Source organism: Chelonoidis abingdonii, chromosome 23 (genome assembly GCF_003597395.2).
Source record: "Chelonoidis abingdonii isolate Lonesome George chromosome 23, CheloAbing_2.0, whole genome shotgun sequence".
NCBI classification, from domain to species: Eukaryota; Metazoa; Chordata; order Testudines; family Testudinidae; genus Chelonoidis; species Chelonoidis abingdonii.
In genome coordinates, this window is record NC_133791.1 from 15,215,197 (window position 1) to 15,228,128 (window position 12,932).

Consider the following 12,932-nt stretch of genomic DNA (forward strand, 5'->3'; position numbering starts at 1 on the left):
TGCAGCAGAGTAATCAGGAACCTGCTATAACCAATTAAGGCAGACAGGCTGATTAGATCACCTGCAGCCAATCAAGGCAGGCTAATCAGGGCACGTGGGTTTAAAAAGGAGCTCACTCCAGTCAGGCAAGGAGGAGCCAGAAGAGAGGAAGTGTGTGTGAGGAGCTGGGAGCAGGAGGCACAAGGAGCTGAGAGTGAGAGGGTGTGCTGCTGGAGGACTAAGGAGTACAAGCATTATCAGACACCAGGAGGAATGTCCTGTGGTGAGGATAAAGAAGGTGTTTGGAGGAGGCCATGGGGAAGTAGTCCAGGGAGTTGTCGCTGTCATGCAGCTGTTACAAGAGGCACTATAGACAGCTGCAATCCACAGGGCCCTGGGCTGGAACCCAGAGTAGAGGGCGGGCCCGAGTTCCCCCCCAAACCTCCCAACTCCTGATCAGACACAGAAGAAGCTGATCCAGACTATGGGAAAGATCACTGAGGTGAGCACATCTGCCAATAAGCGCAGGACCCACCAAGGTAGAGGAGGAACTTTGTCACAGTATATATTCTGGGTTGTGATTAGAAAGGTTCCATTCCAAGGTTCTGGCTTCCATTGTTACTTTAAAGTAACAGCTCACATTCTTTAGTGGTGACACCTGAAAAATGTTTTGCAGTAGTTCAGTCATGCCTTACTTTGTAAGCAACATGGAGTGGTGGCTTCCACTTACTTGCTTAGAGTGGTCCAAGAATTCCATTCCAAGATGAACTTTCAGAAAACAGCCTTTTTTTGGTTGGGTGGGGAGGGAAGGGGAATTGACCTTTCCCAAGAATGGACAGTGTGTCTAGTGATGGTAAGAGACTTGGAATCACGGGTTTTCTTCCAGTTTTGAGATTGACCTACTTTGAATAAATTAATTTGTCCGTTTATCCACTCATAAAAAGGTTATGGGATTATAAAAGGATTAAAAAGAATTATAATCAGAGCCATCCCTGGGGTATGACAAATCAGTGCTCTGGGGGGCCCGGCGGACCAGTGTGATTGACTGGTGCGGTCAGTCCTGGAAGTGACAGGTGGGTCCTGGAAGTGACAGATTCATCACTTCTGCCCTGGGCCCTGCGCCCCCCTCTGGATGTCCCTGATTATAATAGGTCTTTCAAAAGCACTTCAAGAGCCATGAAAGATGTGACATACATGCAAAGTATTGTCCTTGCTACAGATGATGGACATAGAGAAAATATTGAAGTCATTTTATTCTAGGGGCTGAGGGGTGGAAGTGGGGTTGGGAAATTGCTGATAAGATGCAAAGTTGTGAAAGTAGCCTTGTTTGAGCTGCAGAGGCTGCATAAATTGTAGTGAATTCTTTAGATGTTCTGTATGACAGGGAGCCAAGAAAGAGAGAATCTTCTAAGATGAAGTGTTCATTGGAGTTCTACGAGATATTGCTCCAACAGAGATGATTTGCTCAGGCCCACAAAGAGGGTCTAGAAACGTTTTTTGAAAAACTCCAGGATATTGATTGGTTTCTGTATCCAAGTTGGTCAGTACCCAGAGTATGTTTGTATTTCCTTTGCCTAACAGATACCCTAAGGAAGCTGGATCAGAAAAAAGGCCTTGAGTCAGTTAAAACTTCAGCTATTTTTCCAAAAGTCCTTTCTTTATCTGTTGGTCTCTGGAGAATCCACTTTGAACTAATACGCTTCTACCCCGATATAATGCGGTCCTTGGGAGCCAAAAATCCCTACTGCATTATAGGTGAAACCCCGTTTATATTGCAGTAGCGGTGACAGGGCTACAGCGGTGATTTAAAGAGCTTGGGGCTCCGGCCACGGGGAGCCCCAGGCTCTTTAAACCGCTGCCTGAGCCCTGCTGCCAGAGCCCCGGGGTTACTGCGCTATATGTGAACCTGTGTTATATCAGGTTGCATTGTATCGGGGTAGAGGTGTATGTGTGAGCCGGTGGTGGTACATCTGTGAAGGTGTTGCAACCTAAGTGAATTTGCTTAATCACCTCCCACTGTTCTTAGTATCTGGAGGAGCTGTGGTCAACCTCCCCATGGAATTACATGCAATCTCTGGCCCACAATGGTGTATAAAATCAGTAAAGTAAAATCTCCCAGAGATGTTGCAGGAAATTGCTACATCTGTCATATGCCACATTTGGCATCTTCTGTGGCAGCCTCAAAGTAAAAAAGGGATTAGATCATGGAGACTGCATTTCCCTATTCCCTCCAAGAGGTCCTTCCTCATCAGAGCTGATGCATTTTGGCAGGGCATGTGGAAAGCTGGCAATCATCTTGTGCTGCATCTGTGCCATGGGTAGAGAACTTCAGTCTTCAAGATGCAGCCAAGCATCTTTCACTAGCCCTAAAATTAAAGAGGCACAGGTCACTTGAAAATGACACTTGTGTGACAATATTGTACCTGCTCCAATTACTTGAAAGACCTGAGATTTTGGTAACTGAAAGGCAATAGAGAAGCATTTTCTCTCTGTTTTGTGTGTGTTTAATTTGTGCATTTGGCAGTCCTTTCTGCAAGGTCAGCTTCATTATTTTCTCTCCCTTGCTGAAAAGATCCCTTTATAAATAACTAAAGTGGAGTAGAAAAAGAATTAAAATTTTATAAATGGATTTTTAGAAAAAACTTGAGACTTTAAAAGTAATTTTAACTGATCAATATTCTACGTGAATAAAATTTTAATTAAATATGAAGAGGGAAATTAGAGTCTCTTCTCCTTTTGGTGGCGATAGGGTTAGTGATTTCTTTTTTGGTTTGCTTTACTATTGTGTGTTTACTCTGGTAGGAGCTGCACATTCACATAGTCTTGTAGGCACTGATTTGCATTCTCCTGCAACGACAAAGGTGTCTGGGGGAATATCAACTGGCAGTGGAATCCAGAGCGTACAGGCAGAGCGTTTTTGATATAAAACTTCAAGGTCTCTGACTTTCTCCACACACTTCCATCCTAAGTACGTTTGATCATTTTCTTAAATGGAATCCTTATGGGGAGACTGGTGCCAACAGCACAGTTTGAAACCTGTTAGCTGAAACAAAAGCGTTCTCTCTTAAGGAAATTGGAAGCCGGATTTTTGAAATCTAAGTGCTTTTGTCCATCTGTCTTTCTTCAGATAGCCTCCATTTAAGCTTTTAAAAGTGTTCTGAGTGCTCTTCCACCAAAAACATTTTGGGTAGGGTTATGAATTTTTTTAGATAAACTTACTGCTGGCTCCAACTGTAATGGGTTGAAAATGCCACAATCTACTAGCCAGAAAAAATGTAAGTTATAGGCTTCTCTTAAAATTCCATTCCTGCAGTCTGCAAAAGAAATCTAATACTTGCAATTAAATCATACCCACCTGAAGGAAAACTTGAACAGAGATTACCTGCTTCAGAGGCAAATTGAAGAGACTGTTGAAAGGCAAAACATTTAATTTTGTCCTGTCTTTTAAAATTTAAATGAAGCAGAGATGTATGCTGCTTTTTCTTCCTCGTATTTATTTGTGAAGTGTGTAAATCCTAGCATATATTTATGTAGTTATTTTATCTTTTTTTCATCTGGGAAGGTGAGTGAAATGAATAACTTCCACTGCTACTTAGTGATGGTTACTGTTTTGCAAGGGGCTTTGGTCACACACAAATCCTCACTGGGCTGTGTGTGGCACAGGAAAAGTTGAAGCCTCTTTTGAAGAGTGGGACTTTAATATCTATGAAGAATAAAACAAATATTTAGGAATCAGGAAGGAAGGGTTAATTGCCATGAAATAGCTAATCCATTATGTACAAGATTTCATGTTACAGGCTATCATCTGGAGAAAGAAGGTACAATTGATCTATAATAGATTGGGGTGCTTCTCCGTTCTAGGGCTATGTTTTATAATCGGGTATAAAGGTGAATGCAAGACAGTCCTCATTCTGTGGAATGTGTTGATCTGGTTTAGTCCTTAAGGCTGAGAGTAATGTTACATAGAAATTCCAGGTGCCAAAATCTTGTTTTGCTTCAGAGATCTACCAGTATAGGATAAACAGTTTTGCTGTCAGTGAAAATATTATCAGTTTGACATTGACTAATATCTTTGGTGTTACCCAACAAACCGCTGGGATGAAATGCACTGGGGACTTTGCCATTCCTACAAAACAATCTTCAACCGTGACCCAGAAATCTGGAATACAATGGATTATTCTGACACAGTGATGGTAGGTGATTTACAATTTGGACAGTTAGTTCTGTTCATATTTTGTTTGCAGGGAAATAGACTATGGGAAAATTAATACTGCAACATAGGAATCTATTGAATATAGACCTTATGAATGATAGCAAGTCAGCCTCTAATATTTCTGTGCTGATGCCTTGTCTTCCTGTTCGTTCCTGTTTTTACATAGCCTGTCTCTCTTGTCCATAGGCTTATGTAACATTTGGAAATAAAATGCCTTAGGACTTCTTGTGTATTGGCACTGCTTCTGTTTCTTGGATGAGATGAAAGAGCTGGCACTGGCCTTAGTCAAATTTTTAATTATGAGTGTATATAAAATTGTAGTGTTGCAGTTGATTGAAGGGGATAAAGTAGTTGAAACATCCATTCAGAGTTATTATCCCTTTATGGGCAAAGGTTTTGAAACATTTTCTTTTATTGGATGATATTGAACAAATCCTGTAGTAGGTGTGGGAGTAAATAATTCTTTAGATTTTAGGAGTTTCTGACCCTCAGCTCTGCAAGAGGAGAGTTAAATTCAGATTATTTTTAGCAGCACTGGGTAAATTTTGTGTTTTAGGCAGGTTAAAGAACTCCATCTAACTGGAGGAATTGTATCTTGTTCAATCATTTGCCATGCTAATACTTGTAGTAGGTTAGAATTGAAGTGATACCATTCCCATATCACAACATAACTAGATTCAAAGGGAGCAGGTAATAAAAGCCCACCTGTCAGTATGAAAAAAGTGACCTTAAAAGAGAGTTAGATGTTTGGGAAAGTGGAGGGGAACATAGAAAATTACTGACGGGTCATAGGAGCAACAGGAGGGAAATCAGTGGGGGAATCTGCTCAACATGGTAGATACCTATGCATGCACAAGGGCTGGGTGTGTGGGGAATAAACAGAAAGAACTGGATGTATTAATACGTAAATTATATTATGACTTAATTGGCATCACACAGACTTAGTGGGATAAGTCTCATGGCTGGAATATTGGTATAATGGGGTATAGCTTGTTCAGGAAGGACAGGCAGAGTAAACGGAGGAGGTGTTTGTGTTTTTAGGTCAAAAATATATATATTTGTTCGGAGGTTCAGAAGGAGATGGGAGGCAGATGAGTTGGGTCTCTTTTTAAGTAAGAATAAATGGGGTAAGAAATAGGGATGATGTCTATAGTAGACTGCTACCATCACCACCAAATCAGAAGTGGAGGTGGATGAGGCATTTCTAGAATAAATAACAGAAATATCCAAAACGCAAGACGTGGTAGTAATGAGACTTTACTTTTCCAACAGCTGTCTGGGTAGTTAATAATATGTCAAAACACAATTTTCAAGAAGTTCTTGGAATGTATTAGGGACAACATTTCGGAGTAAGTAACCAGGGGGACAGCCATTTTAGACTTGACTCTGACCAACAAGGAGGTCCTGGGAACTAATTGTCCCACTCTACTCAACATGGGTGAGGCCTCAACTGGAAATAGTGTGTCCAGTTCTGGCCACCAAACTTTGAGAAAGATATAGACAAATTGGAGAGAGTTCAGGGGAGAGCAACAAAAATGATAAAAGGTTTAGAAAACCTGACCGATAAGGATTTAAAAAACTAGGCGTGTTTAGTCTTGAGAAAAGATGATCTGGTAAGGGTGTTATAGAAGATGGTGATCACATGTTCTCCATGTCCAGTGAAGATAGGGCAAGAAGCAGTGAGTTTATTTGCAGCAAGGGAGATCTTAGATTAGTATTAGGAAAGACTTTCTAACTCTAAGGGTAGTTAAACTCTGAAATAGGCTTCCAAGGGAGGGTATGGAATCCCTGTCAATACAGGTTTAAAAAAAAAAAAAAGGTTGGACAAACACTTGCCAAGGATGGTTTAGGTTTCTTGGTTCTGACGCAGCACAGAGTGCTGGACTTGATGGCTTCTCAAGGTCCCTTCCAGCCCTAAATTTCTATGATTCATAGCTTCCATTTGGATGGACAAGACTCTTTACTTACTTGGATAATTATAACTTACTAAGGTTAATTCTAGGTTTGTTGTTTCACCACAAAAATTGTTTGATAACTTGATCCAGGAATTTTTATAATGGGAAAGGTTTGTAAGTAGCAGTTTTGCTGATATGTTCATTTTAACTCAATGAACTTTGCCCCATAAGGAAGGCTGGAGATGCTGGTTGTTTATCAGATCTGTCTGAATTTTGTTGAGGAATAGTGGAGTGTTTAAAGATATTGTTTAGATTTACTGATATTACTCCTAGACAAAAAAAGTCTATAGGTGCCCATCGTAACTGAAAATATGTTGTTAGTGTCTGTTTTTGTAAGGGTGCAGTTTTCAGTTAATTTTAAGACCACCCAACTTCCTGAAAGAAAGGAGTTTGATCTTTTCTCCAAGGTGGAGAGGTTGAGTATGTTCGCAAGTTGTCCAGCAAAAGTAAAACTTAATGTTTCCAATTTTGACTCCTGCAATAGATTAGGTGATGGAAATGGGGATGGTCATGGGTTCAGAGGCCAGTATTTATAATAGGAGATAGGCAGCCTTGTGTGTTTCCTCTTGCCAGCTTAAAGGGCTCTGAATATATTAGACAATATGGTTGCGGTTGGCACTTGATAAAATAGATTGATTCATGCACAAAATTTGGATCCCAAACTGAGCACTTCTAAGATTACAGCATTTCCTTGGTCTTTTTCTATGTAATGTGCCATCTGAAGCAAGAGTTGGAAAGGGTGCATCACTTCTGTGCCATTGTATATTGTTGCTACATTAAAGCTAGATTAATCAGTATGTTTAATAAATGTTGGGAATACGGAAGTCAAAATGCTGGAAGACACCATAGTAAGAACATTCTGTATGTGAATGAAGGAGGTGGTATGTTAAGTACATAGTTCCAGGTTTTGTAGCCTGAAGATTAGATGGTTGGGTTTTTGTTTGGAATAACTGTACATTTTGTGTAAATAGTTGGTGTGCTAAGGAAACTTCTTATAAAAACTGAAGGAATAGCCATCAGAACCAGCTTGGATAGGTTAATTGCATATTAGATTTTATTCAGAGCACGGTTGTCCTTTACACTTGGATACTTTCTGCTGCTGATTTGAGGAATGTTTCACTTGCCTTGGAACTTCTGGATGTCAGGACTGTGCTTCTCTTCAGAAGTATATAGCAGACAGCATTTCTGACTTTGTCTTGTTGAGTAGTTTTACTCCGTATATTTGGGTTTTTAGCAAAGCATTTTAAGAATGCACGTCTACGTCTTTGATGCCTTTGATAATCCTTTGTAAATAAAGACCCATCAGTTATCCCAGATCAAATCAAATAACCCAGTAATAACTTAAGAAAAATTGATCAACCTCCTCACAAAGTCACCACCAGAGATCTATTTCAATAACCTTCCTTGATTGAGCCTATCAATGTGTTGGGTTTAAGATTGAGTCAGCCAGCATTTTACCATGTTCACTTCTGCAATAGCTGCTTTCCACATGTTCCTAGGGCTCTGAGGACCTAATTCTCACAGCTGATCTTAGTAAAACATTTGTCTACCTCACAGGCAATCACCTGACCTCTTTTTCACTCAATAAACAATTGACTTGGAAGCTGGAATATTTGATCCAGTCTGTTATGAAGGGCAAAACAACTGTTGATGGGGAAAAGAAGGTGTTCGGCGTCCCTATTAAGTAATGCATAATTGATTGTTGGAAAGGAGGGGGCTGCAAGGGTACTTCTGGTCAACACAGATTTTCTGGCCACTGGTTCCCTTTCATCTGGAGAAGCAGCAAAATGTCATATGGAATTGCAGAAACACAACTTAGTTTTCAGGACTTATGTGCTTAAAAAAAAGATTGGTGCGGAGAGGGCAGCATTTAGGAACAGAGGCTGCAACTATGAACATAAACAGTATGAGTACTGCAGACTGTCTGGGATACTTGCTGTTTGCATGGGGTTCAGGTTCTATTTTATTCATTCCTCAGAGGGTGCATGATAGAGGCTGATGTCCTGTCTGCAGCTCTCTGATGCTGTCAGGTTTGAGATTTTTAGATCTATATTTGTACTGTCTTATGTGTGCGTCCGTTTCACTTATGAATGCCACAAAGCCTGCACTTTCGGGGGTAGGAACCCTTGTTTTGTGTGTTAATCTTTCTGACGTGACAGAATTCTCTGTTAAACAAATAATACAGTCTTGTAACATTCGCTAAAGCGTTTGAGTTTTCTTTTTTTTAAATGGGAAATTGCTGCCTGGAAAGTCTTCCTGTGGCTGGATGTGACACAGTGACTTGACTCTGCCTAGTGTCTCACCTGTTGAGCTAAATCCAGCAGAGAGGAGTAGGAGGGGAATGAAATGTGGGGAAAGCGAGGCCAGATGGAAACAGACTATTTTGCGCTTTGTGTTAAATATATGTCAAGCTAGACACTTCTTAGAGAAATTAATAACAAATGATGCTTACCGAAGGAAAAGGCCCTTCTGTATGGACTACACTAAAGCTGATATGTGTTAGCAGACTGGAGCATTTTAAAAAGCACCTTTGCAAAGGCTCGAGATACCTTTTTAAACTAGCAATGATTATATGCAGGTTGGTTGTTCACAGGAGAAATGCAAAGGAGAATGTGGGTTTATAAAATGGGAATTCTAAATTTCTGAGGCAGGCACGAGGCTCCATCGACCCTTTAATACCAAGCATTTCACTGAGAGCATGCAATCTCTGCCGCCTGCAGAAATTCATTAAAAAACCTGCAGTTTTACAAATCCTGTTAATTCTTGCATACTGTTTAAATGTTTTCCTGATGGTTGCACAAAAGTAGTAGTGTGTTTGTTTTATAAAACCAGTTAGTGGAAGAGAATGTAAATATTGTAAGCGATATAGTATTTGCTCAAATCCTGACAAAGCTCATGGTGTACAAAAACTCTCAGATAAAGTACCCAGTCTAACTGGATACAAAATCTTTCAGGTAAGCAGTTCTAATGGCTAAGGCTTCAGTGGCTTCCAGCATTAAGACCCCTCCACCCCCAATTCCAAAGAGCCGCTACTGAAAATTACTCATACTTGAAAAAAAACAAACCAAGCACCAAACATGACTGCACATATACCAGTAACACAAAGATCAGAGGTGATCTATAGGGAAAGTTAGAAGCTATAAACAAGTTTTAGGAATGTGAGGTCCCCTTTCTATCAATGTTCAGAAATAGCTGTTTATGATCCAGTTTTGACAGATTAATAGTTCTTGTTTGCAAGTTCAAACATCTGTGGTTTGAGCCTACACTTCTCAAAGCCTTTCAGAGTTGCCTTGATTGTCTAAGTTTCTTCCCCCCCCTTTTTTCTTCCCCACAGATCACCATGGAGTAACAAATACGATCCTCCTCTAGAAGACGGTGCCATGCCATCTGCTCGCCTGCGCAAGCTGGAGGTGGAAGCCAACAATGCCTTTGACCAGTACAGAGACTTGTAGGTCGATTCTACCATGTAGAACCCTCTGCTTTCTTTGCTTCCGTCATTCACATATCTTGAGTCTAGGAAACACATTCATTAACAGCCTTTGAGAGTGGCTTGCAGTGTGCATTGGAGGCAGAAGGACACACAAAGGCTTATTGACTGTTGATCTACTTTATCCATTTGTAACATTAGTAAAGTAAGGAGTGATCAAATGTGTCAACTGATACTGAAGCCAAGCTCTGAAGGGGATACAGGGGCAGAATTCTTTCCTCGCACACCTGCATTTTTTTTTTCTAACTGCAATCCTGCCCTGGAATGACCTGTGTTCTTATTTGTCTTGACCAGCTCAGTCTTAAGCCATCTGTTCTTCCTCTTTTTCCCAGCCCTCCAAAACTGAGTCCTTTGAAAAAAAACAATCCCAATAGCAGAGAGTAAATTTTAAAGAAACTTGAAGTGACTTGTACATCCTCCTGTAAAACAGTATTTGTAGGCATACTGAAATATATTCAGTTGTGTGGGTTTTCTTAACTTCACTGTTAGTGCAATGATCATTCAGTAAGACTTGTATCTTTCCAAACAGTCAGGTGCTACTTTTTCACACCAGTAGAGACAGAAATTCCATTAAAAACTTTGAAACCAAGTAGAATGCCCTGTTTTCTGGACTCCAGCAGGCTAGACTGGCTAATTCTCCGTTACTTTCCATTCCACATGCCTGGAAAGTGGGAATTAACAGGTCATATGTAGAAAAACTGTTGTCGGGGGACAGTTTAGCACTAGCAAATTGACAGTCTCTCTTTAAAGTTTTAGTGGCAACATTTCTAAATCGCTTTCCTTACTGAATAACTTTTTTGAAAGCTGAGACTGGACTGGGTTTTAACTCCCCTTTCATCATAGGGCTTGACTTATCAGATTTAGCAAGGGGTTTGTGTAGTCCTTGGTGTCTTAATCACTGCTGGGATGTAAATAGTAATTCTATTAATTTCACAGTTCACACATATATAGTAGAACTGAAATATAAATGCTGTATTCCTGGAGATTTCTAACTACTATAAAAAGCATGTGAGCAAATCTCAATGGCTTGCATGTGTTACCAGAAGCTAGTGATAAATACACAGCCTTAGATGTAGTTACTTTCCATGGTTGATACTTAAACTACTCAGGCACTAACAAATGCTGGCAAAAGGTAAAGATTTTTAGTTCTTGACCACTTCCTTTCTTTTGTTCATCTGACCTGCTATAAATGTTTCTCTGGCAAGATATTAAATCTTGGTGCTTTTTTAAAAGGGTAACCTTCTGTAGAATACCACTGAGATTCTTATGTGTGTGTTTTGACTTCATGTTGTGTAACACTTTTTTATAATATAGACACTTCTCTACATCAAAAGAATGTTAAAGTTGCAAAGTTAAACGCTCAAAAGTTAGGAAATTCCAAAGTTAAGGTTGAGTGTGCAACTTAAATTCAGTCCCCTTGTGCGTTATGATACAATCTTTAATTACGTGATCACAAACTATTTTCCTCTACCTGTGTCCTTGTCTGATCTCCGTTGCCCCTTCCCTGTATTGGCTCTCAGTCCGGTTTTCCCTCACTTTTTGTCCAGCCAGTCCTAGTCTACATCCCTGTCTCCTAAACTCCTGGTCCTAGTCTACTCCCTCTGTTGCTGCCCACCTTGGTCAAATTCTTGTCCCCTCTGCATTCCAGTCTTCCTGGGTGGCAGCAGGGGAATCCTTGAGAACACACTCAATGCTCTCATTTCTATTACCCAGGTACCAAAGCGGCCCTCAGGAGTTGAGAGCAGGAGTTGCAGTGAAAATCCTGCTCTCAGCCCTTATAGCAAGCTTGGAGGATATCTTTGGAGAATTCAGCTGCCAAACTCCTTAACAAGTCTCTGCTGAACATGTGCAAATTGAACATTTTCAGCTTCTTATCTGTGCAAGTTGGTGCCTTTTTCTAGAGGGATAACAAAGGGCACGTCCCTGACATACAGGCAAACCCCTTCCAAATTTCAAGTCCGGGCTCTAAAGCATTGTACTGTTAGTTTCTCAAACAAAATGGTTGCAAACATTTTTTTAATGTGGGTAAAGCCATGTATTTTTCCCTAATTTTGTTCTTGGAAATGGCTAAACTATCCCCCCCTCCCCGAAACTTAAAATGAACAATATCTGCCTGAGACAAACCACTTTGCATGTGAAACTTCAGCCAGAAAGGTTACTTTGGTACGTTATTAGCAAGTGAAATAGGGTCTTATTATGGGAAGTACTGGGAAGTCTTAACTGTAGACACTGCTACTTGTGCTCCTGTAATATGCTATGCAGGCCCAGACTGTACTCAGTTAAAATGCAAGATCATAAAAGTCTGCACTTATTATACTGTATCTGGTACCAATGTGCGTACGGTGCTGTCTAGGTAAGTGTGACCTATCGAGCTCTCTCTCTTCAAGAGGACTCTGAGAGCAATTTGTGATACCAAAGTCTTTGAATTAATTTTCTGTTGGAATGACATTGCACAGAAAATGTTTCTCTGCCCCCTGTAGTTTAAGTTTGAAGGGAGGAGAATGTTTTTAGTTATTTTAAACATAGATTATCAAGTCTGAACAGCTCTCGTCATTGGATGCTTGCGATTATCCCCACTGATTCAGGTAATCCATTTTAGCTAGCTAGTTCCATTGCTCCTGGCTAAATGCAGTGATACCCAATCATATTCACACTTGGAAAATAATATGATATAACACAACTGTTACATTTTGACTAGCTAGTACTGGATTTAAGTATTCATCAGTGTGTTATGCCCATCATTCATATGGGGAAACTGAGGCCACTCATGCTCTTTAACAGGGAGTATTCAGTGCGCTTATGAAATTGGGAATAACTAACCACATTTCTCTTCTTGTAAATTTAATAGAAAAAAAAAACTTCAAGAATTTTACTGGACCAGTGTAGTTATAATTTCCCAGTAAAAACCAGAGACCTCCCAGCGCTGTAAAATGTCTTAAACCAGGTTTGGAATTATTGTGTGTGAACCTAGAAAACTGAGTAGGCTGCTGAGTGTCTTAGTGCAGTCTTTATTGAAGTGACACAGCCTCTCTTGTGGGGGAGGAAATTCATGCTCTAAAGGAACCACATCTCTGGGCTTGGCTACACTGGAGAGTTGCAGCGCTGGCGGTGGGTTTACAGTGCTGCAACTTACTCACCATCCACACTTGCAAGGCACATACAGCGCTGCATCTCCCTGGCTGCAGCGCTGGCTGTACTCCTGCTCTGCCTCGGGTATAAAGATTGCAGCGCTGGTGATGCAGCGCTGCTCAGCAAGTGTGGCCACCAAAAGCGCTGTAATTGGCCTCCGAGGTATTCG

The 12,932-nt window shown here is 40.6% G+C and overlaps 1 protein-coding gene across 2 annotated transcripts in view; it reads left to right on the forward strand.

The window, feature by feature from the left end:
* The window catches only part of CAPZB (capping actin protein of muscle Z-line subunit beta), a 105,307-nt gene that overhangs the window by 56,229 nt on the left and 36,146 nt on the right, over positions 1–12,932 (forward strand). For both annotated transcript variants that reach the window (XM_032779537.1, XM_032779536.1), the window contains exon 4: positions 9,482–9,595. In XM_032779537.1, coding sequence (XP_032635428.1) covers positions 9,482–9,595 — 114 coding nt within the window. The remainder of the gene's footprint in view (positions 1–9,481; positions 9,596–12,932) is intronic.